Source organism: Carassius carassius, chromosome 33 (assembly GCF_963082965.1).
Source record: "Carassius carassius chromosome 33, fCarCar2.1, whole genome shotgun sequence".
Classification (NCBI taxonomy): domain Eukaryota; kingdom Metazoa; phylum Chordata; class Actinopteri; order Cypriniformes; family Cyprinidae; genus Carassius; species Carassius carassius.
Window position 1 is genome coordinate 20,389,507 of NC_081787.1, and position 25,860 is coordinate 20,415,366.

At 37.2% G+C, this 25,860-nt stretch overlaps 2 protein-coding genes across 3 annotated transcripts; both read left to right on the top strand.

Moving 5' to 3' along the window:
• Positions 1-248: 248 nt before the first annotated feature.
• Positions 249-3,356, top strand: LOC132114310 (leucine-rich repeat neuronal protein 4-like). The gene is made up of 2 exons (XM_059522419.1): positions 249-596; positions 2,189-3,356. Exon 2 carries the CDS (start codon positions 2,196-2,198, stop codon positions 2,925-2,927), a length of 732 nt encoding a protein of 243 aa, XP_059378402.1. The 5' UTR covers positions 249-596; positions 2,189-2,195; the 3' UTR covers positions 2,928-3,356.
• A 2,428-nt stretch (positions 3,357-5,784) lies between these two features.
• On the top strand, positions 5,785-25,426 carry LOC132113941 (protein transport protein Sec24B-like). Of its 2 annotated transcripts, XM_059522001.1 has the most exons (24): positions 5,785-6,028; positions 7,743-8,357; positions 8,464-8,610; positions 9,365-9,475; positions 13,879-13,962; positions 14,069-14,232; positions 14,313-14,497; positions 14,624-14,726; positions 15,080-15,206; positions 15,502-15,611; positions 15,688-15,800; positions 15,880-15,998; positions 16,287-16,342; positions 16,516-16,722; positions 17,612-17,735; positions 17,815-17,973; positions 18,069-18,242; positions 18,334-18,444; positions 19,864-20,039; positions 20,228-20,365; positions 22,128-22,232; positions 22,325-22,417; positions 23,844-23,947; positions 24,411-25,426. In XM_059522001.1, exons 1-24 carry the CDS (start codon positions 5,917-5,919, stop codon positions 24,523-24,525), a joined length of 3,552 nt encoding a protein of 1,183 aa, XP_059377984.1. In that variant the 5' UTR covers positions 5,785-5,916; the 3' UTR covers positions 24,526-25,426. The 2 variants fall into 2 exon arrangements, with proteins under 2 accessions (XP_059377984.1, XP_059377985.1); XM_059522002.1 differs by lacking the exon at positions 9,365-9,475.
• The last annotated feature ends 434 nt before the right edge of the window (positions 25,427-25,860 follow it).

The following is a 25,860-nucleotide window of genomic DNA, read 5'->3' on the forward strand; positions in this document are numbered from 1 at the left end:
TCAAATATTAATAAAATACTGCAATGGTATCTAAATAGTACTGAAATAATAGCTGCATATTTAGATACTGTTAGTAATTTAGTAGAATTCAGAGATAAATGTTTTACATTTTTAAATATACCATATCTAATTTCATTTTATAAAGTTCAGGTTTTTTTATTATTTTTTTATTATTGTTTTAGTTTTAGTCAACTATAATAATAACCCTGCCATGCGTGCACGTACAGGATGGGACACCCAGATGAGTTCCAGCATGTCTCCTGGTGCTCCTGCTGGGATTAACATGCAGAGCACAGAACTCACTGGGACTCACAAACAAACTTGAAAGGAACTGAGAGAGAGACGTGGGGGGAGTCCTGGAGTGAAAATCAATGCAGCAAGACGGAGATGTTGCAAGCCAAAAAGAGTGAAACAGAAGGTTGGGAGGCCGGCAGATGGGTGAGGGGGTGTACAGAGGGAGGGACTTCAGTGGCAAGAAAAAAGGGAAGGTGACGGTAAAGAATGCATTAGACTGAGAGGAAATAAACCAGAAGCCTGCTGGAGAGAAGATCTCATTCAAGACTTGAGCAGAAACCATTCAGACTGCTTTCAAACAGGTACGCTGATCAGTTTTACTGAGGCTGAGGCTAAAGGTTGCCATAATAGGAACTGTAATAGTGGACTAATAGTGTGTACTGTAATAGTGGACTAACTACTGTAAAACTTTAATAAATCTCGGAATAATGGATGATTCTAAATAAATATATGAAAAATGTAGATGAAATAAAGTAAATATTGCAAATTAAATTCAATTTATTTATTTTTTTATATATTTTTTATTTTTATTATTTTACATTTATTTTATTGCAAGTATCAATTTATTTTTAAAGGTTTTAGCTATAATAACCCTGGCAATAACTGTAACAATATCTAGATTCATTGGTTTTGCACATTGCATAACTGGGTGATTGTCAGGGCGATGTTAATATGTTAGGGCTGTTTTTAGCGTGTTGTTATGCTGTTGCTAGAGTGTAGCTAATTCATAAGAGTCAATGCTCAAGTCTTTGTCCTGGCTCACACACATGGTCTGGGTCTCTTCTTCAGTGTCACTCTATGGGTTTATTTCACCTATTTTGTCACACCTGGTAAAAACTTTTAGTCTTAACACTTAAAATCACCAGTAACTTTTTTGTTGTTGCTGATCCAAGTGTGTACAGTATCATTATTCGATGTGAATTTTCAGCAAGCTGGCATCAATCGAGACCCAGTACTTCTCTTTCCCTTTATGGCTTAGTCAGGTTCCCACAGTAACTGTCAGGCAATGCCATGAAGTTCATTCCACTGCGATGTGTGTGAGCAGAGCCCAGTGTGTGTCCCGCGGTAAAAATACATCCTCATGTTTGTCTTTAATTCTCTCCAGAAGGAACATTCAGGCTGTTTGTTTGTTCATGCACAAAGAGAAACTGTTGAAAAACTGGTGGAAACAGTTTAAGGTGAACATGAAATTAGGTTCCTCACAGGGTTGTTATGGTTAACTAAAAATTATTATTGTTATTTCAGTTACTTGCCAAAGAAACATTTCTAATTTTCATGTGCTTTCACTTGATTGACTAAAATAAGTAAAAAAATAAATAAAAATTAAATACAATTAATGAAAACCCTATAGACATATTACTAATAAAAAATGGGGGAGAAAAACACAAGAAAATTCCTGAAGCTTTAACTAAGATAAAATAAAATGTGTTAAAAATAATAACAAAAAAATAAAATAAAATAAAATACCACTGATAAAATAACATTTTATTTCTGTATTTTTGTGTATTTCTTTAAAAAAAATTAAAAACGTAAACTTAAAATAAAAATAATGTATAATTATAATGAGACCAGTTTTCAGAGAATAACACCTATTTTTATGTTTAAAACAAGAAAAAAAAGTTTGTGTTTAGGAAAAGCAAGAAAAATAAACTTTATTCAAATTCAAATTAATATTCTATTGTAAAAAATAAAAAGAATATGACATTTGTTAGGGAGCTGAAAACTATTTTTTTTTATTGCAATAACATACAATGAGTCATTCAGAAGAGCAGGAGCTTGTATTAAGCACTTGACAGGGTCAGTTTTTATCTTTAGTTCTTATGTCTTGTATAATTTTGTCATGAATGAGTGGAGTCGCTAAAATGAACTTTAACTGTAACTTTATTTGTTTCAGACTCAAGATGTTTCTGGTGTCACCCGTCATGTCTCTCCTCCTCCTCTGTGTGATGGAGTCTGTCTGCACCCCATCTGTCAGTCCGTCACTGCATCAGCCTCCTCTCACACGTGTTCGCATTATCGAAGTCGAGGACGACTATGATGAAGAAATTTCAAAGACGACGCAGTCGCCCCAGTCGCCAGGGGTCACGACCTCTCATGTGATCCGTCGACCTTGTGATTACGACCCCTGTGCAGTCCAGTTGACCCCTTGCGAAAAGGTTTCAGCCCAGATGGGCTGCCTCTGTCCTGGGTTGACGGGGCCGGAGAAGAGACCCAAGGCTCCTAAGCTCCAGGAGGTGAAGCTGGACAGATCCGGCGAAGTGTTTGTGCATTGGTGTGCTCCTCGCTCCACCGTCACCTATTATGAAGTCACACTGAAAGATGCAAACAAGCAGCTGGTTTTTGGAGAATATTTAAGAAATGGTGCCGTACCCGGGCTGAAAGTGGGGGAGACGGTGTGTGTGGCGGCCGGGAATGCAGTGGGACTCAGTGAGACGTCGTGTGCACGATATGAGCAACCGCAACCTGACCAGGTGGCTCTGAGCACAGGGATCATTGCAGGGAGCGTCGGCTTCCTGCTGCTGCTTTCAGCGCTCGCCGTTATACTGTGGAGACGAAGGACGTGTCGAAAAGGCAGGATGGGAGACGCCGAGGGCCTCGGAAATCCTTCATACACCAGTGATGGAGCACATTGATGGTAAAAACAAATGCATGGAGAATGAAACAAGCTGCAAAGTGACTGAGTTTTGAACAAGTGCGCTATTGGTCAAAAGACTGAAATAATAAAGATTTTTTCAATGTTTTGGAAAAAAGTATCTTCTGCTCACCAAGGCTGCATTTGTTTGATCTAAAATGCAGCAAAAAATAAAAATAAAAAAAACATTACAATTTTAAATAATTTTCTATTTAAATATATTGTAAAATGTCATTTATTCCGTTGGTGAAAAGCCACATTTTCATCATCATTACTTTAGTCTTCAGTGTCACATGATCCTTCAGAAATCATAATAATATGCTGATTTGCTGCTCAAGAAACATTTCTGATTATCATCAATGTTGAAACCAGTTGTGCTGCTTCATATTTGTGTGGAAACCATGATAAATTTGATTTTTTTTAGAATTCTTTGATGAATAGAATGTTCAAAAACAGCAGTTATTTAAAAAAATAAAAATAAAAAATACATATATATAAATTAAAAATCTAAATTATTCCAAACTTTTGACCTGCATGCAGTGTAAATAGTGTTATTGTGCACCTGACTGAAAATAATGACCTCTGTTTTAGGTTCACTACTAAACTGCTGTGATTGGTTCTGAATGATTTTTATCGTGAGATTGTGAGTGGTTTGAATATTTTAAGTCAGCATGGAATCAGATCTGTTTACTTCCATAATTCATATTAGTGATCCTAATGTGAACGATTAATTAGTGCAAATTAGTCCAACAAAAATAATATTTGCATCTGCAAATCTCTCATCACATCAGTCCCTGATGGACCAAATCTTTCCTGTGGTTCATTTAATTATGTGCACATCACATTATTGAAGCAGCATGTGTTTTGGTCATTTTATGCTGACTTTAACACTACTAATGGCTCTAGGAAGCCTGGAGCTTCATTAAGCTAGACAAGTTAGACAGCTACTTAGAGTATGTGTAACTATTATTTTAAAAATGATTGATAATGTCTAAACAATAAAGATGCATTTACTTGACTGAGTTTATTTTTCATTCATTTATGCATGAATGCATGCTTGTTTGTAAAACTGACTGTTTCCCAGATTGAAGAAGTGGTTGCTCTTGCAGTGGGGTTGTTACGTACAGTATGCCGCCCAATGATATGAGTAAAGTGACTCTCTCGTGACATGGAAGGAACTACGCCTAATCTGATGCAGTGGGAGCATTGGGCAATGATGAATCAAGCGCTCGTAACAGATTCCAAAACCAGTTATTTTCCATCCAGCCTTGTCAATCACTCAGTCCTGTTGCTACTTAGTTTACTAATCTCAGTTTATTGCTGTTATATGAGAGATATTTGCCTCCAGCACAGACGCAGAGTGTTGTTTTCTTGGCAAATGACAGTGGTATTTATTACACAGAAGTCGTAGCATAGATAAATATGATAAATTAGACATCATAAAATACTATAACCCCAAATAAGCAAATTGAAGTAAAATATAAGCTTTTCACCATGAATTCTATCAGGATTCATTCATATACAGTGTGGTCAATGATGCTTTTGTCAATAGTCAATAGTGTAATAATTTCAGCCCAAATCCTGGTTGCACTGGTCTGGATGTCCGGGCCATTACTAACTTGACTTGAATAAGACATTTAAGGAAACAGGCTGGTATAATTAGTCGGTCTGTATGGTACAATTATTTATGTTTTGTCACAAACACTAATTAAATTCCTCTGCTGTGTTAAGTAAATTCATCTTTCTGTCATCTGAATGTAGCCTACATCTTATCCTTTGGTTAAACAAATTAAACTGTAATCATCTCAGGAGACATTCTTTCCATCTACACACAGAAACAAAGTACACAGGTTTGAGTTTAAATGGATCACAGGTCAAAAACAGCATTAATTTCCATAACATTTCTTACACACCATGGGAGCAGGAGGGATTGTTTTACAATGTTTATTACCACTGTGACCTTTGACTCGCTCAGATGGTGCTTGAAAGACGGCTGATATTCAATAACATTGTCAGTTTGACTGCACTGACACTATCGGATGAGAATATAAAAACGTGTTTTCAGAAACCGAATTTAATGGCACTATTGTCTGTTGTAGAGCTTTTTTTTTAAGCCATTTCATAATTTATTAACTTTATAACACCGACACCGAATTAAATCAACACTGAATCTGAACTGAGCTAAATAATGACACTATTGTCTTCTGATTTTTAGCTTAATTTAATTACTTGTATAGCTGATTTCCATTAGTTTAAATTAATACATTTTTTAACAAACATTTTCCAGCTAGTTGCCAAATAGAAACATTTTTATGCTAATATGAAATACTCACGGTCGCAATTTTACAGCTGAAATTGAAGTTGATTTAAAATCGTTGAATTTGTGTTTCTAGGAAGCTGATTTGTTTCTTGCTGTATTGTACAAAACGCTAGTATATAAGTAAATGTATATTTCTCCAAGTCATTGATGAGTCCTTCTTAAGGATCTATAATTACTAGTAAATTGGCTGTTAATATTTCTTCATTTTTTCATCATCTAACGAAATGTACACAGATGTAACAATAAAACACAAATATATCCTTTTAAAAACAGTGTCTTACATCTTTACAGGGAGTAACGATGGATCAGTTCACTCAAGATGAGCAACGTGACACCTAAACCTGTAATTACTAACTATAAAATTAATCTCTGAATTTGGACAAAAAGCCATTTTTTTCGGGTGTTTTATTTTATTTCATTTATATCACTGTATTTATTTTTTTATTGTTTTATTTGATTTAATTTTTTTTTTTTTTTCAACGCTTTTATTTTGAAGAGCTCTGAGTGACGTCGCTGTTGATCTCTGGATTCAGCGGCCCGTGATCAGATACTGAACAGATTCAGCACCGTTACTCGGACAGACCCTCCGCTCAGCTGTGGGCAGGTCGATGGAGACCCACAACTGGTGACAGCGTCGTGTATTTTATACTCTTCAACCACTCGGATAGAGATGTCCACACAGGGTTACGCCAATCCGAGCTCGTCCGTGAATAATTACAGCATGAAATCAACTCAAAACGGAGGCGGAGCGGCGGCGTCAGCAGCGGCGTCCTGTCAGAACGGTAATTCACGGGATTAAAGCGAAACCTCCTGAGCTAACATGCTAAAGTTAACGCGAATATCACAATCAAATGCTAAGATTACTGGCTAAGTGTTAAGATAAAATCCTAACTGCTAACCGAACTCGCCAAATGCTAAAACTCTTTTCAATAATATTTGCTAAAGCTCGAAGAGGTCTGCTAACTAACGTTAAAGGCCCGAGACAGAGGCCGAGCTAAAGCACCTGTCATCGGCGTCTCTGGGTGGAGACTTCGACCGAAACAGATCACACATCACAGGAACAGTCCTCTGTACCTGTCTTTAACATCATAGAGCAGCTCTCGGTGTGTTTTAATGAAGTTTACAGTTAGTGTGTGTCCGTCTCCTGTCATTAGCCCGATAGCGGCTAGTTTAGTTAAGGTAGCTTGGGTGTTATTTTTCTCGTTTTAAATGCTTAAAGGTCCGGGTTTTTAATCTGTTACGATTTTGTCATTTTGATTATATTAATTTGGAGCTTAAATATGTCTCTGTCTCGATCGTGTGTCCGATTTTATTAGTTGTAAGTTGAGTTCGCGTAATTGCGCATATCTGACGCAGATCAACCATAGACTGTATAAAAACCAACGCAGAATGTCATACATTACTACAGATATTCAAAAATATCCAACGGTTATTGTTTAATTTCTTAAAACATGACTTTAATGCAGTTCGCTGTCTTTTTTAGGTTCTCTGAATGTGAGCTGTACTTTAAAAAATGTTAATAGAATTTGAAAATATATTACTGTTAAACCGTATAACCGAAATAATATGGTAAATAATGTGTAATATGGAGTGACATGTGCATGTTGTATAATTGCCATTTAATATTAAAGACAGGGAAAAATCCATGTAAAAAAATCTTTTGGACACATTAAGAAAATTGTATTCTTTAAAGTACCATGGATTTTCATGCAGTGTTTATTATATTATATTGTAGTTTTCATTAATGTTTTGAATATTTTACATAAATTAAAATGTTACATATTTTTTGTTGTTGTTTTTTTTAATGTCTAGGTTTTCAGTTTTAGCTATTTTAGTACACCAGTGTAAACTAATGGCGCGTTTCCACCGAGTGGTACGGTACGGTACGGTACGGGTCGGGTCGGTACCCTTTTATTTGCGTTTCCACTGCCAAAAGTTGAGAATGGTACCAAAAAGCCGAACCGTACCGTACCACTTTTTGGGTACCCTTCCGTTGGTACTAAACGGTACTAAAGGGTGGAGCTAGACTCACTGCAGAACGTTGATTGGTTGACAGAGAATCGTCATTTGCGCGTCCCGCAAGGGGAAAGACACAACACACGAGGCGCCATTTTTAAATTACGCCTATCAAGTGACGTTATCACTACTTTCTGGAATACACCACGCCTATCAAGTAAGGGTACTGTTGGCGGTGGAAACGCTAGCCAAATCATGGTTAACAGACCCGACCCATACCGACCCGTACCGTACCGTACCGTACCACTCGGTGGAAACGCGCCATAAATGAAATTGAGAAATGTTGCCTTGAATTTTTTTTTGTAGTTTATGTAAAATATATAAATTATACATATATAAAATGTATGTGTGTGTGTGTTGACCTGCTGTTGTTTTTCACAGGTCAGTTAAAACATAGAATTTGTCACATGAAAGTGTCACATTTCCATATCATTTTCATGTTGAAAGCACAAATAAAATTCATGTTGTTGTTTTTGCCAGGTCCGGAACAGACGTACCCAGCCATGTATCCAGCTCCCAGCTACTATAGTTCTGCTCTGCCCGCAGCTTACCCCACCGTGACGGGACACAGTGCTTCTCCTGCTGGCAAAACCCCAGTTTCAAGCACAGGGTATAGTGGGAACTACTACCAGAACAGCTCAGGGCCGTCACCATGTCCAGCACCACCAAGAACGCATCAGTACTCCACCTCAGACGCCCCGGGACAGTCATTCCAGCAGACTGCACCGTACGCTATGCCAGCCGGATATTACAGACAGACATGTAGTCGCCCCTCACAGGGGCAAACTCAGCCCCAAGCTCAGCAGCTGCAGCCAGGCTTAGTGCCAGCATCCAGTGGCAACAACCTCTGTGCCCCGCTGTACCCCATCGTTTCTTACCCATCAGCCCCTGGGAGCGGCCAGTACGGCACACTGAAATCCTCCCAAACCGCCACTGAGCAGCTGCCTGTTTCTACAGTAAAGCCACCGCCACCGACCCAAAGTTCTTTACAACAGTATTCTCAAGGGATCGGGACTACGCCCACACCAGCTCACCTGGGCTTCGGAGCCCCGCCTCTCGGTCAAGCAGCCACTGTCAATGGCCAATCAAATGCAGGTCGGTTTGAATTCATGATGTATGTTCATGCAACAGAATGGAATCAAACACGCGTATCATGCTTGGATCAGTTTTATCGATCGTGTATTATCCCATGTGTCTCTAGTTCAACAACACAATGATCAAAACCTCCACAACCCCATGAGTCATCATTACGCTGCAGCCCCTCCACACTCACAGGGCCCTGATAAAGAGAGACCACCCTCAGGAACGCCAGGCACCTCTGTGCATTCCTCACCACGACACCATCCAGGTACAAACCATTCACTTTCACACCTGAATTGACAGTCTCCCGCTTCATTTCTTTAAGTAGACTGTATTTTGAAAAATGCTTGGTTTTTTATTTTTTATTATAGTTTTGCTGATTAGTATTAAAACTTTTGAGTAAATCACCTATATATATATATCATTATTTGAAAAAAGAAAATGCATTTTATTACACATCATAATTTAATATAAAAGCAAAACTGTTTGTAGATTTTATGATAAAACTTGCTATTTTAAAAGGTAAAAAGAAAAGGTTTGCTGGGCTGCACAATTTGGCCAAAACCTTTGATTAAATATGTGTATAAATGATGATGAAGATTAGGGGTGGACAGTATAAAATTTTTTTGCTTCCAATTTTGCCAAAAACTGCATTGGTGCTTTAAAGTGTCTTGTCAGCTTTTTTCATTGTGTGTTTTCATGGATCCGTTGTTGCAGTCATCATTATGATTGTTGGTGTGTCATTCCTGACAGGTCTGGTCTCTTCTGATGATTCTTTAGCGAAACATGTGCTTTGTTTCTTACGTGTCAACAGAGAGAATCTATCTTATCATTCTGCTTGCTTTTCTCACTCGTTCATCTCTCTTTTTTCTGTTCCCCACACCATGTGTCGTTAGTTTTCGGGTCATACAAGTGTTCTTGTGTGGTTTGGGAAGGAGAAGCACAAACTCCAGCTGAGTTCTTGTCCTCTCTCTCTTCTGTACTCACCCCGTCTGTTGTCTCTGATGGTTGCTGTATTTCAGGGCTGCTGTACGGTGACCGTGGGGTGAATAACGCTGTTAGCTCGGCCGCGGGCAACCACTCCTCATCCAGTTCTGACCATGAGGAAGAGGATGAGGAGGATGAGGAAGCAGGTCTGCTTTCGCTTTTTCATTCTTCCACTCACCCGACGTTCCTTCATCACTCTATCCCAGATTTCTGATTTGTTCCATCCCTAGACCTCCCGTTTAAAATGATTAACAACATGAATATACACACGTTCTGCTGTCTTTAACTGCTTCATGTCTCATTCTTGCCAGTTATTTATTCACTTGAAGTCTACAAATTCCCATAAACACACACATTCATCCACTCTGTGTTCTTGTTGTGTGTGTTCATCTTGCTTTTCTGATGACCTTCCTTCACTGAGCTTCTTCAAGTGTACACGTTTGAAACGATTAACTACCATACTGCATAGTTTTTGGCTAATGAAAATTAATGAAAGTATTCATATCATATATATACAGTATATGTGTATATGTATGTGTTTAGTATTTGGATTTATTTGAGTGATTTTAATGGTGAGTTAATGTAATAAAATATTGATAGAATATATTAATATAAATGGATCTTTTTGTCATGGAAAACAGTGTGTCTAAAAAGATGAATAGCTCTGAATTATCATATTGCAATTTGTACAATACATGAATTAAGGAAGGAAATTCAGCATATGGTGTCCTGTTATTGTTGTGGAAATAAATATGCTTAATATGCACTTTTTTCTGTATTCTGAATATATAATAAGTCATAAAGAGAGACGTTAAAAGTCATTGTTGCTATCGCTTTTAGTTTATTCATAACATTGGACAGTCAAGCACACACTTTTGTATTGTACATTGTCAAATTTCATTGGTTATTCAGTCAAATTTATTTGTATGGTTCTTAGAATATATACTAATCAATGCAGCTTTACAGAAAATCTTGATGTTAATGTTTTTACTATCATGGCTTACAGTCACATTTAACAGATTAGAGCTGAACAGTGATCTAGTTAAATTTTGTGATTATACAAGCAATCTAACAGTTGATATTTGTTATTTAGTATATACCTCTACATTTTGTATGTATGGGGATAAAGTTGAACGTACAGAGTGGTGAGATAATCTAGTTTCATTTTTCAACAAAAACAAAAAGTCAGCCAGTTGAAATGGAACATATCGCTTTACACGAGGATAAAGTTTGATAACTTGGAGAATTTTTTCAGGAATATTAAACATCTAATTCTAAACTTTTGACTGTAGTGAGTATATTTAAATAACCCCTAATGATGCTGATTTTAATTTACATTGGTTGGGTTTTCTAACAACACGGTCATAATATCATTCAGCTGTGAAGTCAGTGCAGACTCGGTCGGGTCTAAGAGTTTTCCGGAATCGCTGTTTACGCTCTGGCATTTTTTCAGTCTCCTGTTAATGGACTGGTAATCTTCGTAACCCTGTTTGCTCCTGCTTCATACAGAAGTGTGTGAGAGTGTCGTGGGCAGATTGTATTTTTAGCTCTTCATTATGAAGTGTGTGTTGGTGTTCCGTGTTTTCTCATGGGGAGTTTGGATGTGTGATGTTTAAGACTGCTACCAATTCATCACTCACTCCAGAGGTTTCATCATCCTCAGTGAAACCGCTCCTTTCTTGGACTTCTTGCACTCGAGGGGGAGTCTCGGGTTTGGTTGTTTTTTTTTTTTGGTTTTTGTTTTTTTCAGGCACCCAAAGTCAAATGTCATGTGTCCACTTATGTTCTGTGTGGATGTTTCAATCTCTATCTGTTCTTAATTTCAGGCTGCTGATCCAGTGAGGTAGTAGATTGATCGCAGCTTCGGGTTATGGATGATTAGTGTTAGGTTAAGATCTGAGGATTATTGTCTTCTCTAAGAGTCCTGGCTTTGTAATATCACTATATGTCAGGGAATATTGAGAATACACATATATATATATATATATATATATATATATATATATATATATATATATATAATATGAATGTGTTTTCTTAAATACTTACAAGGGAAGAATATTTGCTATATTATAATATTTTAATGTTAAACATTTTAAGTGTGTGTGTGTGTGTGTATGTATCAGGGCTCGGCATTTAGCTTTGACATGAGCTTGTACTTCGGACAAGTAAATCATTCACTTCTTGACAGGTACTTGTTAAATGTTTTTTTGTTTTTTGGCACAAATGTAATTTATTATTAATCTCATCAGTGCTTTATCAGGTTTTACCTTATTCAGCATATTTTTTTATATTTGCCTTAAATTGCCAAAAAAAGTGCCATTTAGATGTATTTACTCAGACTGTTTAATGACGATATGTTCCATAAATTAATTTACTCAAAATTGCAAATGCATAAATAATGTTATTAGATCATTTATTTTCATATTAAATGTTGGAAAAATGCAATGATACTTTTAAATATGAAATTAAATGACCATTAGGTGGTGGCAAGTCACTGTCTTACTGAGTGAATCATTGATTCAACCGATTTGTTCAAATGGCTGATTCATTCAATAACTGAAGCGGAGATGCGCGACTGTTCTGCTGTAGCTTTGCTTAGAACTATTTTTGTTAGCGAAATGGAGGAAAAACTATCCATAATGTGTCTAAAATGTAAGTCAGTTAATATTACTTGTTTATTTAACTAAAGTTTTGGTGCTGCCCTAGTTATTGTTTGTTATTAAAATTTTCAACAGGTTACTTGTCCGGTTGGGCAAGTAAAATTCTCTTTCTCTTGCTTCTTGGACTTCTTGGAGTTTGTCAGAATTCTTTATTCATGGCTATGTTTTTGGGCAGAATTGTGAGTGAGCCCACTCCCTTAGATGAGAAGCAACCCCACACATGAGTGGTGTCAGGATGCTTTACTGTTGGCATGACACAGGACTGATGGTAGCGCTCACCTTTTCTTCTTCGGACGAGCCTTTTTCCAGATGCCCCAAACAATCGGAAAGGGGCTTCATCGGAGAATATGACTTTGCCCCAGTCCTCAGCAGTCCATTCACTATACTTTCTGCAGAAGATCAATCTGTCCCTGATGTTTTTTTTGGAGAGAAGTGGCTTCTTTGCTGCCCTTTTTGACACCAGGCCATCTTCCAGAAGTCTTGGCCTCACTGTGCGTGCAGATGCGCTCACACCTGCCTGCTGCCATTCCTGAGCAAGCTCTGCACTGGTGGCACTTCGATCCCGCAGCTGAATCCTCTTTAGGAGACGATCCTGGCGCTTGCTGGACTTTCTTGGACGCCCTGAAGCCTTCTTTACAAGAATTGAACCTCTTTCCTTGAAGTTCTTGATGATCCTATAAATTGTTGATTTAGGTGCAATCTTAGTAGCCACAATATCCTTGCCTGTGAAGTGATTTTTATGCAACGCAATGATGGTTGCACGCATTTCTTTGCAGGTCACCATGGTTAACAATGGAAGAACAATGATTTCAAGCATCACCCTCCTTTTAACATGTCAAGTCTGCCATTCTAACCCAATCAGCCTGACATAATGATCTCCAGCCTTGGGCTCGTCAACATTCTCACCTGAGTTAACAAGACGATTACTGGAATGATCTCAGCAGGTCCTTTAATGACAGCAATGAAATGCAGTGGAAAGGTTTTTTTGGGATTAAGTTAATTTTCATGGCAAAGAAGGACTATGCAATTCATCTGATCACTCTTCATAACATTCTGGAGTATATGCAAATTGCTATTATAAAAACTTAAGCAGCAACTTTTCCAATTTCCATTATTTATGTAATTCTCAAAACTTTTGGCCACAATTGTATATTATGTATATAAACTTAATTACTTGTGACAAAAATAATGCGCTGGCACTGACCTCGCCCCATCTTACATTTTAATACAACCGAGTGTTGACAAACATGATGCAGGGAAACAACTCCATAGATGCCCTAAAATTCCAAGATATTGAGGTAAAAAAATCCCCCTGTATGAGTTTTTTGTCTTGTATTTGAATAACGATATGCAATTATAACACAAGTGCTGTTTTCGCATGAAAAGCAAGAGTGCAAATGTGATTTTGTACAATAGTAGAAGTTAATATTGTGTGTTTTTGCCACCGCAGGACAACACAATGAAGCAACACAGCATCTAGTTGCTAAATGAATCCTCGTTTTGAATGAATTGTGTAAACCAATGATTCAAAGGCACATTGATTGAGAGAACCATTTACTTAATTCCTGAATGAATCAGCCATTTGAACAAATCGAATGAATTAATGACTCATAAAGACATTTAATGCCACCTTCTGGCGGTTTTAGTTTCTTAGCATATTTATTCAAATAAATACAAATGTAATAAGCATATTATTTCTGGACATGATATGCCACACATAAACCTATAGAAGCTGCTGAATCAGCGTTTCAAACAATTTAGTGAAATAGTTCAACGATATGCATTCTGGAGTTTTTGAGTCATTTACTTGTGTGCGTGTTTCATGAAAATGAGAACCGTCCTAAATTGCACATGCCTCTTGCCTGTTTGTTTGTAAACTCTCACAGGTGGAGACAGCTCGTCTACAACAACAGGCAGCGCCTCTCCGGTTCCCAACAGTTATGAGTCTCTAGAGGGCGGTGGTTATTCGGGTACAATGCTCCTTACAATGCTCACTAAGACATCTCCATGCCTGATCTACTCTTGAATGATTTGCTAACACACATTCATCTGGGCTTTCTCTCGTTCTTCAATCAGATCTTGCAGCTCCTCCAACTAGTGTTCCTGCCAGACAAGCTCCACCCTTCGGATATAATTATCCAACCATGCATCCTGCTTACCAACAAAACCCCGCCCCCAGGCCAGACTCCTCCCCCTCTCAAGGAGGATACAACCCACCAGGATACCAGCCGTACTCGCAGGTATTGACACTAGTTTGTGATTCAGAAAGTCTGTGTCATTTAGGCAGAGGTTTCTAAAATGGCTGTTTGTGTTTTTGTAGCCTTTCCCATCTCTGTCTGAGCTGTCCTCAGCGTTAGGAGGCCTCAGCGGCGTTCCTGAACTGGAGGTTGAAACCTTGAGACCCGTGAATCTACTCCAGGAGAGAAACATCCTTCCTCCCAAACGTGCACCTCCACCTGAGCCCAACCTGAGTAATGACCTGTGCAAGGTCAACTGCAGCCCCGAGTAAGAGCAGAGAGATGACACGTGTTTGTAGGAGGTTGTTGTTTCACACAACAGGTGCAGACAGAGAAGCAGCTTTGTTTTTATTGTTCAACAGTTTCTCTTTCTTTCTTTGGCTTTCTCTTCCAGCACTTTTCGCTGTACACTCACTAACATTCCCCAGACTCAAGCGCTGTTGAATAAAGCTCGTCTGCCTCTTGGATTACTGCTGCATCCTTTCAGAGATTTAACGGTAGGACCAGAAAGCACAAATCAAACTCAAATCATTGAATGGTTTTTGGCCATTTTAAGATAATCAGTTGAATCAAAATTGTCTTGTGATTAGTGTTAGGTTTGGTACAATTGTTGTGAAATTACCATCATGAACACCTTATCCCATTTCATATGTTTTAGTAAACTTCAGTCTGAGTTCCCACATGAGTGCAAACCATTTTTATCAGGTTTTGATATGAAACCGTCTGAATGACAGATAGCGGGTGTCATGTTGTCTTATCTAGAGCTTTACTGACATGCCATTAGAACATGATAGTGCAGATTTAATTCTCTTTTCATTAACTCTCTCTCACTCTCTCTTTGTCTCTGCAGCAGTTACCAGTCATCACCTCGAACACTATAGTTCGTTGTCGATCATGTCGGACATATATAAACCCTTTTGTTTCGTTTCTGGATCAGCGCAGGTGGAAGTGTAATCTGTGTTACAGAGTCAATGATGGTAAGAGTTTTACAATTGTGTTTGGTTAGTCTGGTTTAGGATTTCGCGAGCTGGGGTTAATAAAGGAAATTAATGGAATCATAAAAACGTCAAACTAAAATAATTTAAAAATAAAAGCCATCAAAATAAAAAAGATTAAATGTTTACTTGTTTACATTCATGTTATATGAGCGTTAACTGACATTATGCAAAACTGTATATAATGATGGTAACTGTACCATAAGTTACTATTAAATTAAATGTCTTCTCACATTAACGTGTTTCTGTTCTGATAAATTGTCTTCTGTTCAATCAGTCCCTGATGAGTTCATGTATAATCCTGTAACTCGTTCATACGGTGAGCCTCACAAGAGACCAGAGGTCCAGAATTCAACTGTGGAGTTCATCGCCTCCTCTGATTACATGGTGAGCGTTTTCCCCGTCTTCAAAGAACTTTAATGCTACGATTGCTTTTTATTTGACATTTGCTTTCTGTCTCTAGCTTCGGCCTCCTCAGCCTGCTGTGTACCTGTTCGTGTTGGATGTGTCTCATAATGCTGTGGAGTCGGGCTACTTGAATGTGTTTTGCCAGTCATTTTTGGACAACCTAGAAAAGTGAGATATTACAGCTGATGATATGTTTTTGAGTGTCACACACCTCAGATGTGACCACACATGCACGTTTCTCTCTCAGGTTGCCCGGAGATACTCGTACACGTATCGGGTTTGTGACGTTTGACAGCACCGTCCACTTCTATAACCTGCAGGAGGGTCTTTCTCAGCCTCAGATGCTGGTGGTGTCTGATATTGATGGTAATCCTGTCTGATTCTCATACTTTTCTTCATCTGTTCACTGCTTTTGGCATTAAACATTAAGAGTGACTTTCGTCTAATTAATCTGCAATGTTTTGTAATCTGTAATGTTCCAGTTTTGATTGAGAATAGCCACTTTCACATACATTATATTATGCTAAAATTTACATATCTTCTCTTTACTTGACTAACCACTTTAAATGTATATGTAGAATATACAGGCCTACAGAACATTGCATTGCATTATATCTGAGTGACTTAGAGATGTTTGTTTTTAATTTCTCTTAGATGTCTTCATCCCAACACACGACAATCTGCTGGTGAATCTCAAAGAGAGTAAAGAGGTTTGAATCTTATCGTTCTGTCTGTCTGTATTTTAAGACCTTATATCTCTGTTTGTGTGAGGTCAGCTGTGTTTGTGTTCCCATTTCCCAGCTTCATCTTTTGTCTCTGTATCACACAAGCTTTGTCTGCAGCTGCATTATCTGACAGAGTGTGTTTGTGCATGTGCACGCAGCTGGTGAAGGACCTGCTGAATGCGCTGCCGGGGATGTTCATGCACACGCGTGAGACTCAGAGCGCTCTGGGTCCGGCTCTACAGGCGGCGTATAAACTCATGTGCCCGACAGGAGGCCGGGTGTCCGTGTTTCAGACCCAGCTGCCCACCCTCGGCGCTGGACTCCTGCAGTCACGGGAAGACCCCAACCTCAGATCCAGCACCAAGGTACCACTCCTGAGTCATCATTCAACTTAAACAGACCCTGATCATGCATAAATGCAAACATTTATATCAGTGGCTGCTCAGTGATTGGAACACGGGGACGTTTTTTAAACAAGTTATAAGGGAATTAACATTTACTTGCATAGAAATTGTCCCTACCAAGTTGTTGGAGTCATGACTATACAATACAAATATTCTGGTCATTTAGTTTCTTTAAAAAGTCCTAAATTCAGTTTGGACAAATTTAAATTCATAAAAAGTCGTAATTAGTCTCAAGAGGTCTTACATTTTGGGACAAAAAAAAAAGAATTGCTTTATGTGATTATTGAACTATTACAATTTAAAGTTTATGCTTCCATCAAATAAATGTGAGCACTGCATGTTCAAAGTCAAAATGTGCCGCTGTTGAACAGTTAATACCACAAATTTATGCCAAGCGATTCTTTATGATCTGCCTTTGATGAATTATGACTTTATGGTGTTAATATTGTATTATGTTGTAGATTTGTTTTAAGAGTAGATCTTTTATCTTGCTTATCTTTTTAAATGAGCAGCTGGAAGAACACAATCTTTTCCGGCTTCTTTCAAACACAAACAATAACTCAATTTAACTAGTTTCAGCACAATAATCTTTTTATTGCCTTACTTTAAGCACATTATTATTATTATTGTTATTATTATATTAGCAAAATCCAATATCAACCTCCAATTCATATTTATTGATATTTTACTAAGACATAAGGCAGTTTCAATACACATGTATATATTCAATAAAACATGTCTTGAGTATCCTTGTATGGCAGTTAAATGTGTTCCTGTTTAATTAACTTAAAGTATCTTAGATGCAAATTTTATTCAGTTTGAGTGTTTTTGTTGGCTTGTTTGTGTTCAGAATGTCCAGCACTTGGGTCCTGCTACAGACTTTTACAAGAAACTGGCTCTGGACTGTTCAGGACAGCAGATCGGAGTGGATCTGTTCTTACTGAGCTCCCAGTACTCAGACCTGGCTTCTTTAGGTACTCATGAACACACTTAATGTTCTTTCTCAGCTCTTAGTTATATGTGAAACAATAACTTTTTTTTCTTCTTGTGCAGCATGTGTGTCCAAATACTCAGCCGGCAGTGTCTTTTACTACCCGTCCTTCCATCATGTTCACAATCCCGCGCAGAGCCAGAAATTCCAGAAAGATCTGCAGCGATACCTCACCAGAAAGATCGGATTTGAAGCCGTCATGAGGATCAGATGCACCAAAGGTAAGGGGGTGGGGATACACGAGCTAATCCTGTGCCACAGTGGCTTTGATTGACACTTCCATTTTTTATTGACACTGTCTCTGATTGGTCAATAGGCTTGTCCATCCACACTTTCCATGGCAACTTCTTTGTGCGTTCTACTGACCTGCTCTCTTTGGCCAACGTGAACCCGGACTCTGGTTTTGCTGTGCAGATGTCCATCGAGGAGAGTTTAGCTGATACGTCACTTGCTTGTTTTCAGGCGGCTCTTCTTTACACGTCAAGCAAAGGTAATAAGTCCATTTTTGACATGTTTAGAACATCAGACCACTCCCACAAACTGAGTAGGATTTCTCTTTGGTATGCATTTTTGATTGACAGGTAAACGTCGAATCCGAGTGCACACTCTGTGTCTGCCGGTGGTCAGTCAGTTGAGTGAAGTGTTTGCTGGAGCTGATATCCAGGCCATCACATGCCTGCTGGCAAACATGGGTGAGTAGAACAAACACATTGACATTTTAATGGCAGTATATTATGTCAATACTTGACATAATGCAGAGTGTCCTCTTGCTAGTATATGTATATTGTGTTTATAGTATGTATGTGTTGTATATATTTATATGTAATTTTATATATTTATGTATTGTATGTATTTATAGTAGGGCTGCAACTAAAGATTAATTAAATTTTTCCCCCCAATTAATAAATTTAATCTGATTATATAATAAACAGTCATTTGAGTTAAAAAAACTTTTTAATCTATTATTTACAGTGAATGAATCTTATGTAGGCTGTGTGCAAATAAAAATGTCAAAATAGTATTTAAAAGTATGTACTTTTTGAAAGTAAAAATTGATAATAACGATTGTGAAACTAATAAAGAAACAGAATTACAGACTCAATATTTACTGGTGCAAAGCTCTAGACAAAAAAGTTTGTTTAAATGCAATAATTAAAAAAAATGCAACTTAATTAACTTATTTTGCTTTACAAACTTGCTCCTACAAATTCAGTGATTCAAATGCAGAAGAATATTCAGCATTGGACCTGAAGAGTACTGATGCATAATCTCCATCAGAGTCATATTTTTAAACATACTGATTTTGGAAATGAAATCTGGAAGGTTTTGGAATTGATTATTGCATTTTTTTGTTGGTTGTTGTTGTTGTTGAAATGTTTTTTCAGCTTAAATATAGTTGAATTTCAAACCCGAAAAATGCAAGCCCTGAAAATACAATGCATTAAGATGAAAGCACTGTTAATGCAATGCATTTAGTAACTTTAATTCATTAAAAATTTCTGTTTCAAAAGACTTTTGTCATTAATTAACTTAAATAGTGAAAACATTGACTTCTCTCATACAAACTTACAGTTACTTGTGTAACATTGAATTTTGTACTTAAGTAAGAAATGTTAAAGAACAAAAAATTGACCAAAGAAAAATTATATTTGTGTCAAAACGTTACTCCTATGTTAAAGGGAGCTTCAAAATGGAAATATGTTAAGAACAACTCCTCTCAAACGCAGAATTTCATGTAAGCTGCTTTAGAAGTAAATCGATACTCAAGATTTGTTGTACTTTTATGTAAGACCTTGATTAGCAGACCTAGTGTGAGCTTGATTAGATTCAGGTGTGTTTAATGAGGGTTGGAGCTCATCTCTGCAAGAGTTTGGAGACCCCTGATTTAGTACATCATCATTTTGTAACAGTTTTAGCGATTAGTTGTTGCAGCCCTAATTTAAGGTAATTTAATGACATACATTTTCTCACTAGTGAGTGTATATTTTCACCAGCATGATGTTAAAATTAAAGAATAATCACTGTGGAGTTGTGTTTTCATCATTTAGGTTGATTTCTGTTTGGTTTTGCTTTGCTAGAAACATCATCTCTTTCTTTGTATCTGTTCGCAGCTATCGATCGCTCAATCTCCTCCAGTCTGTCTGACGCGAGAGATGCATTAGTTAATGCTGTGGTGGATTGTTTAACGTCATATCGCACTAACGGCTCAAACATCCAGCCCTCCGGCCTGATCGCCCCTGCCGCCCTGCGTCTCTTCCCTCTATATGTACTTGCTCTGCTCAAACAGGTGGGGGCGCTGTTTGCTCATACGCCACCAGTGGTTCACCTTATAACCACATGGCATTGAAAAGCCATTTAAAGGATCAAATCTGTTTTAATGGGGGGAACGTGCAAAACAGAAGACCCCAGATCTTTAGAATGCAGTAATATGTTAACATTTGATATACTTCATATGTTGTGTGTTTGGTCCTTCAGAAGGCTCTGCGGACCGGCACCAGCACACGTCTGGATGAGCGAGTGTTTTCCATGTGCGAGATAAAGAGTCAGCCGCTGCAGCAGATCATGCACATGGTTCATCCAGACCTGTACCGCATCGACAACATGACCGAACAGGTAACACACATTCATACAGGTGTGGAATATAATAGTGCAGGATTGTAGAGTCCCTCCATACTGATTAATATTCTTTATCAGCATCTGTTACCTTTGAGCCTTTGAGCAGCAGGTTTAATCCCAGGTTATTCAGGGAGCGCTGGCCCTTTAATTAGTGACTGTATTATTAGTTTTCTACAAACCGTGGGGTGTAATAGCGCAACACATAATCGCCATGGGGAAAATAAAATGAGAATGGATTAACTTTCCACCGCTTTCCTGCTTGGAGGCGTGACCACGGAGAATAATTTAACATTAACTAATCAAAAGTATCTGTTAACAGTAGTTAATGGACATGAGATAACAAGCTTAAAATGAAAGGCTGTATTTTTATTAACTAACATTAACAAAGATTAATAAATACTAATAACAAGTGAATTGATCATTGTTAGTTAATTTACATTAATGCATTAACTAACACTAACTAATGTTACCTTATTGTAAATTGCTTTAAAATAGTTTTAAAATTTTGTGATTTACATAACAATATGACAATAATATTAATATTTTTTCATTATTATTAGCTCTTATTGTTTATTAATATTGCTATTATTTATTAGTAGATAATATAAAAATACTTTTGTTTATTTATTATTATAACTATTATTTTAAAATAAATTATAGAACTAATATTTATGGCTGTCTGAAATTGTTAATTTTCAAACATCAAACCATCAGTCTTTAATTAATTTTGTTTTGATAACTCCATGAAGCTTTTGAAGTGTTTCTTTTGATGTCAACAGTCAGTGTATGTGTGCTTTTCGTTACAGTTTGGGAAGATGTCTGGCAAGTTCTAAGCAACCTAAATCATGACTTTTGGTTATTTCAATTAATTGTGCAGCCCTACTTCAAACCTACTGTATATAGATGCTAATATGGATTACATTTTTTATTTAATGTTTATCAGTGTTGATATTCCTGTGAACTGTGAAGTGAACTTCCTGTGTTTGCAATGCATTCTGAGCAACGAAGAAGAACTGTGCAGCAGTACGGCAAAGCTAGCGGTCATACCTAGGTCTTGTTTAAGAAAATGGTATCGGATCGGTATATGGGTTCATGTACTCGCCGATGCCAGAATTTGTTGTGGTATCGGTTATATTTCCGATACTAGTATCTCTAATATTTACTCACATTTGGTTATACATCATTAGCAGACTTTCTTAAGTTATATAGTGGTATTGTGGCACTGCAACAGACAAACAAACAAAACGTAACTATTCAAGGCAGTTGAAGTTGAAATGCTTTTTCTAAATCATCCCGCACCAATCAGGCAAATCAACAAACAAAAGCTAGTCAAATTTCAGCAGCCATTTATTTATTTATTTATTTTTTAAGGTGCTCTAAGCGATGCCGGGAGTCGTAACTTCTTGTTGACGTTCAAATTGTTGTCAAACAAAATGGAGGCTAGCTAGATCCTCCCTCCTCCTCATCCGTGCACTAACCCCCCCAAACCCCACCCCCAAATCTTTCTTGTCGGTTATTGGCTGGAACAGTTTGTGGTGCGGGTGAGCCCAGTTTGTTTTTCTTGTTGTTTGTGGAGCCTGTGGTGTCTAGAGAGACCCCGTTTTTTTACAGTGTGTTCAGGGGACAAGCAGCTAGCGGATAGTGAGGAGATGTTCGCTGGATGTGACAAAAAATGTTTTGGCCTAAAAAATGTGTGACATCACTTAGAGCACCTTTAAGTGTGGGATAGAAAAAATAGATTGTGTTATCTGTCCTCTAGGCGGCGCTGCACCTGAATGACTCTGTGATTCCTCAGCCTCCCTTACTGCAGCTCACTGCAGAGAAACTCACAAGAGAGGGAGCCTTCCTCATGGACTGTGGCAGCGTAAGCATCACTGCGTGAAAACACATGAATTTATCAAGATCCCAGCTCCTCTCATTTATTCTAAACCGTGATTTCTGCCCTTTGCTCTGTAGGTGATGTATTTGTGGGTGGGGAAGTGCTGTGATGAGACATTCATACGGGACGTGTTGGGCTACCCCAATTATTCATCCTTACCCTCCAACATGGTGAGTGTGTGTATTGTGACCTGTTTTCCATTTCTCACAAGTATTTTCTTTCACCTTGTTGTGTTAAAGGTGACATATCATATTTATTCTAAGGACAACAGGATCTTTCTTGCTCTTTTAAAAAAAGACACATAAAGCACACAATGTACTTGACACTAAGCTACAAAAATGACATTTTCAGAAATCACATTGCATTGATGTCACAAATACAAGCATATTGGCATAAAGTCTTGTGTAATCAGATAGTTACCAGCTGTCCACACCTTATTAATATTCATATTATTATTTTATGGTCATTTATATATAGGCGTCAACTAAAACTAAAGCCATAAAAAAAAATTTAATTACTTGAAATCAAATTAAAATTGACTGAAATGTCCTAAAAACTAATAAAAACGACAAAAACTGAACAAAATTACTAAAGCTTAAATAAATTAAAAACATCTGTATAAAATCTAATTTAAAATAATACCAAAATCTATAACTGTATTTTCAGTGATACTAAAATAACCTGTGCCTTTCTCTAAATGATCCAAACCCCACACACTTCACTCCAGTTTCAGAACAAAACAAAAACCACTGTCCTAAACATCTGAATGTTCCAGATGCTCCATATTATGAAGTCAGTTTAATTTTTTCCCAAACGTTTTATTTTATCTGTTAAATTTTAAATTCTGCTTTAAAGTTTAAATTGTATGTTTGTAATCAGAAAGCATGACTAATTAATTGAAATCATGCAACTTATAGAATAAAAAAAAAAAAAAACACATTTTAGGACCATTTGTCCTAAAATGAAATCAGTTGTATTTTTTCTTAAATTCCTTTATTTATTTATTTTTTTTCTACATTCCAGTTTTTAATGTTTTAACTTTTTTTTTCATTTTGTATTAATGTTTAAATTAAATGTTAGTAATCAAAAATCATGTCTAATTAATTTCAATTGTGTAACTTATTTAAAAATGTATTAAAGATGTATCAAGTGTAAAAAAAATGTTGGGCTCCTTGAAATTTCCCAAAATTCTATATTATTTTTAAATAATTCTGTGTTTTCAGTTTTAATTTTTATATATTCATTTTTTTTTAATTATTAAAAATAATCAATGAAATGAATTAAACCTAAACAACTTAATAATGTATTAAACTTTTTAGTTTAACAATAAACAGTTTCACAATAAATATGATTTATTTCAGAAATTCTGTTTCTGTGTATTTTGGATTTAAGATTTAGCACCTATATATTACCAAGGGCAGTGACAATCAAACAGAGTCAATAAACATATATAATTTATTTAATCTGTGAACTAATTTAATTTTGAATATTTTTTGGCCGCAGAACAGCATTATACCTTTCATCTTATTGACGAAAACAGAAGCAATTTTGGAATGAATTGAAAACACGTTTATTGTTGTTGTTATCATTTTCCAGACTGAGATCCCTGAGCTGCAGACGATTTATTCAGAGCGAACCCGAGCGTTCATTTCTTGGCTACTGGAGTCTAGAACCTTCCCTCCTGTTTTTCATGTGGTCAAGTATGTCTGCTCTCTCTTTTTCTCCTAAATCAATACAGCGTTCTTCCTCTCCATCTTTCTCAATCCCTGTATCCTTCCCTTTCCGCCCGTTATTCATAATCACAGGGCAGCATATTGTTGCTGAGGGAGGATGGTGTGTTTTTATGCTATCACAGACTGCCTCCTCTCACTGTGGGAGTTGCATTCCTTTGAAAGTTTTTTTTTAGATTTCAGGCAATAGTTCACCCAAAATGAAGTTACTCCGCACCATGTCTTCCAAGATGAGAAAATTCGATTATGTACGAAATGTACTTTTAAAGACCAGAAATAAAAATGTTCCCTATTTGCTTTATGCATGTTCATGATTTACGTTTTGATGATGGGTTGGAAGGCACATGCATAGATAAATAATTTACAATAACATAGAGCCAATAATAATGATAATGCATGACTTTAAGCCTCTTGCAATATTGTCTTTCTCCAGGGACGATGGCTCGGCCAAGACCAGTTTTTTCCAGCACCTCGTGGAGGACCGCACTGAATCTGCCTTCTCTTATTATGAGTTCTTGCTTCACATTCAGCAGCAGATGTCGAAGTAGAATGGAGGAACCCCACAGAACCGGCCCCAGGTTTAAGGTTAGCTTCTGTTCCGCGGCTCAACTTTAGCAAGGGAGCTCTTTGATTGGACCGCAGAGAGGCAGAGTCATGCCCCCTGACCCCACTGGCCAATCACAGCCTGTGTCCCATCTGGGGGAGGGAAAGGGGGGGGTGTTTAAAGACAATTAAGTATAAAAGAAGTTAAAAAGTCAGTGATTAATGGACTATTATGGGGAAATATAGAGCGCAGAGGACAAAGCTGAAATATAGTGGACTTGACTTGCACATAGAGACACTGAACAAGCTGTTGTCAATCATTCTCATCTGCTTACTCCCCTTTCATATTTAGCCATCATCATGAGTAGCCAAGACGCAGCGAAAAACATTTTCTGTGTTTATTTTCACACTGAATTATTGTGTTCGTTTCCATTGTCAGAATCATTGTAAGCATGTATTTGGGTTTTTTAATACAAGCTAAACTCAGAGCTCTTTGTTGAGCATTATTAATCACTGCAAAACATCCATTCATACACACTTTGTACTGTTATATGTTTTCTTTATTTTCTTCTTTTGTTCCCCTCCTGTCTCTTCCCCTCTCCCAATGCCTACTCTCCTTATGTAATGTGACTTGTGAAGTCGTGTCCATCATGATAGTGTAATAATTCATCCAGCATCGACTCAACAGTGGCTGCTCGAACTCTCCTCTCGTCTTCTCAACATCAGCTGCTTGAAACCGTTTAATGGAGCTACGACGTCCCTGGGTAACAATGCATTGTTTTCCTTGAGAAAACCGATCAGGCCACTAACAAATGTTGCTATCCACTTTGTAACTCAACACAAAAAATATTTTAATGTGCTATAATTTATGACAAGTTTATTGAATAAAATGAAATGGCAATTCTAGTTTTGGGTGTTTTGTTCATTGTCTGCTGTAGATTTCATTTGTACAGTGAGTTGCTTTGGATAAGTGTGTTATTTTTTATTTGTTTTATTATTTTATTTATATTTAATCAGACAGGTCAATTAAGAATATTTTTTAAATTTTTTGTAGTCTATTTTATTTTCATGTTTTGCAAAAATCAAAATGAGGTTTGAAACTTTTTAAATAATACAAAAAAAAAAAGAATTGAAAATAACCCATCAGAACCTCCAGTTCCTCTTCAGGATCTCGAGCTGCAATTAAAACACTATGGGGAACACCTTGAGCATGAGCGACTCTGAATATCGTGTGCAGTCTGTCCAATGGAAGGGTGTGACATCACGGGTGGGGTGACGTAAGGGACCAGGAATCTAAAAGCTCTAGCTGTGCAGCTGGCATCAGCTTCTCATCTTTCAGC

Bases quoted from the DNA above. Each gene is read 5' to 3' on its own strand.
- LOC132114310 (XM_059522419.1), top strand. From the start codon at position 2,196: ATGTTTCTGGTGTCACCCGTCATGTCTCTCCTCCTCCTCTGTGTGATG.
- LOC132113941 (XM_059522001.1), top strand. From the start codon at position 5,917: ATGTCCACACAGGGTTACGCCAATCCGAGCTCGTCCGTGAATAATTAC. The intron at 15,801-15,879 runs GTGAGATATTAC...TTTCTCTCTCAG, and splicing joins TTTTTGGACAACCTAGAAAA to GTTGCCCGGAGATACTCGTA. The intron at 22,233-22,324 runs GTAAGCATCACT...TTTGCTCTGTAG, and splicing joins TCCTCATGGACTGTGGCAGC to GTGATGTATTTGTGGGTGGG.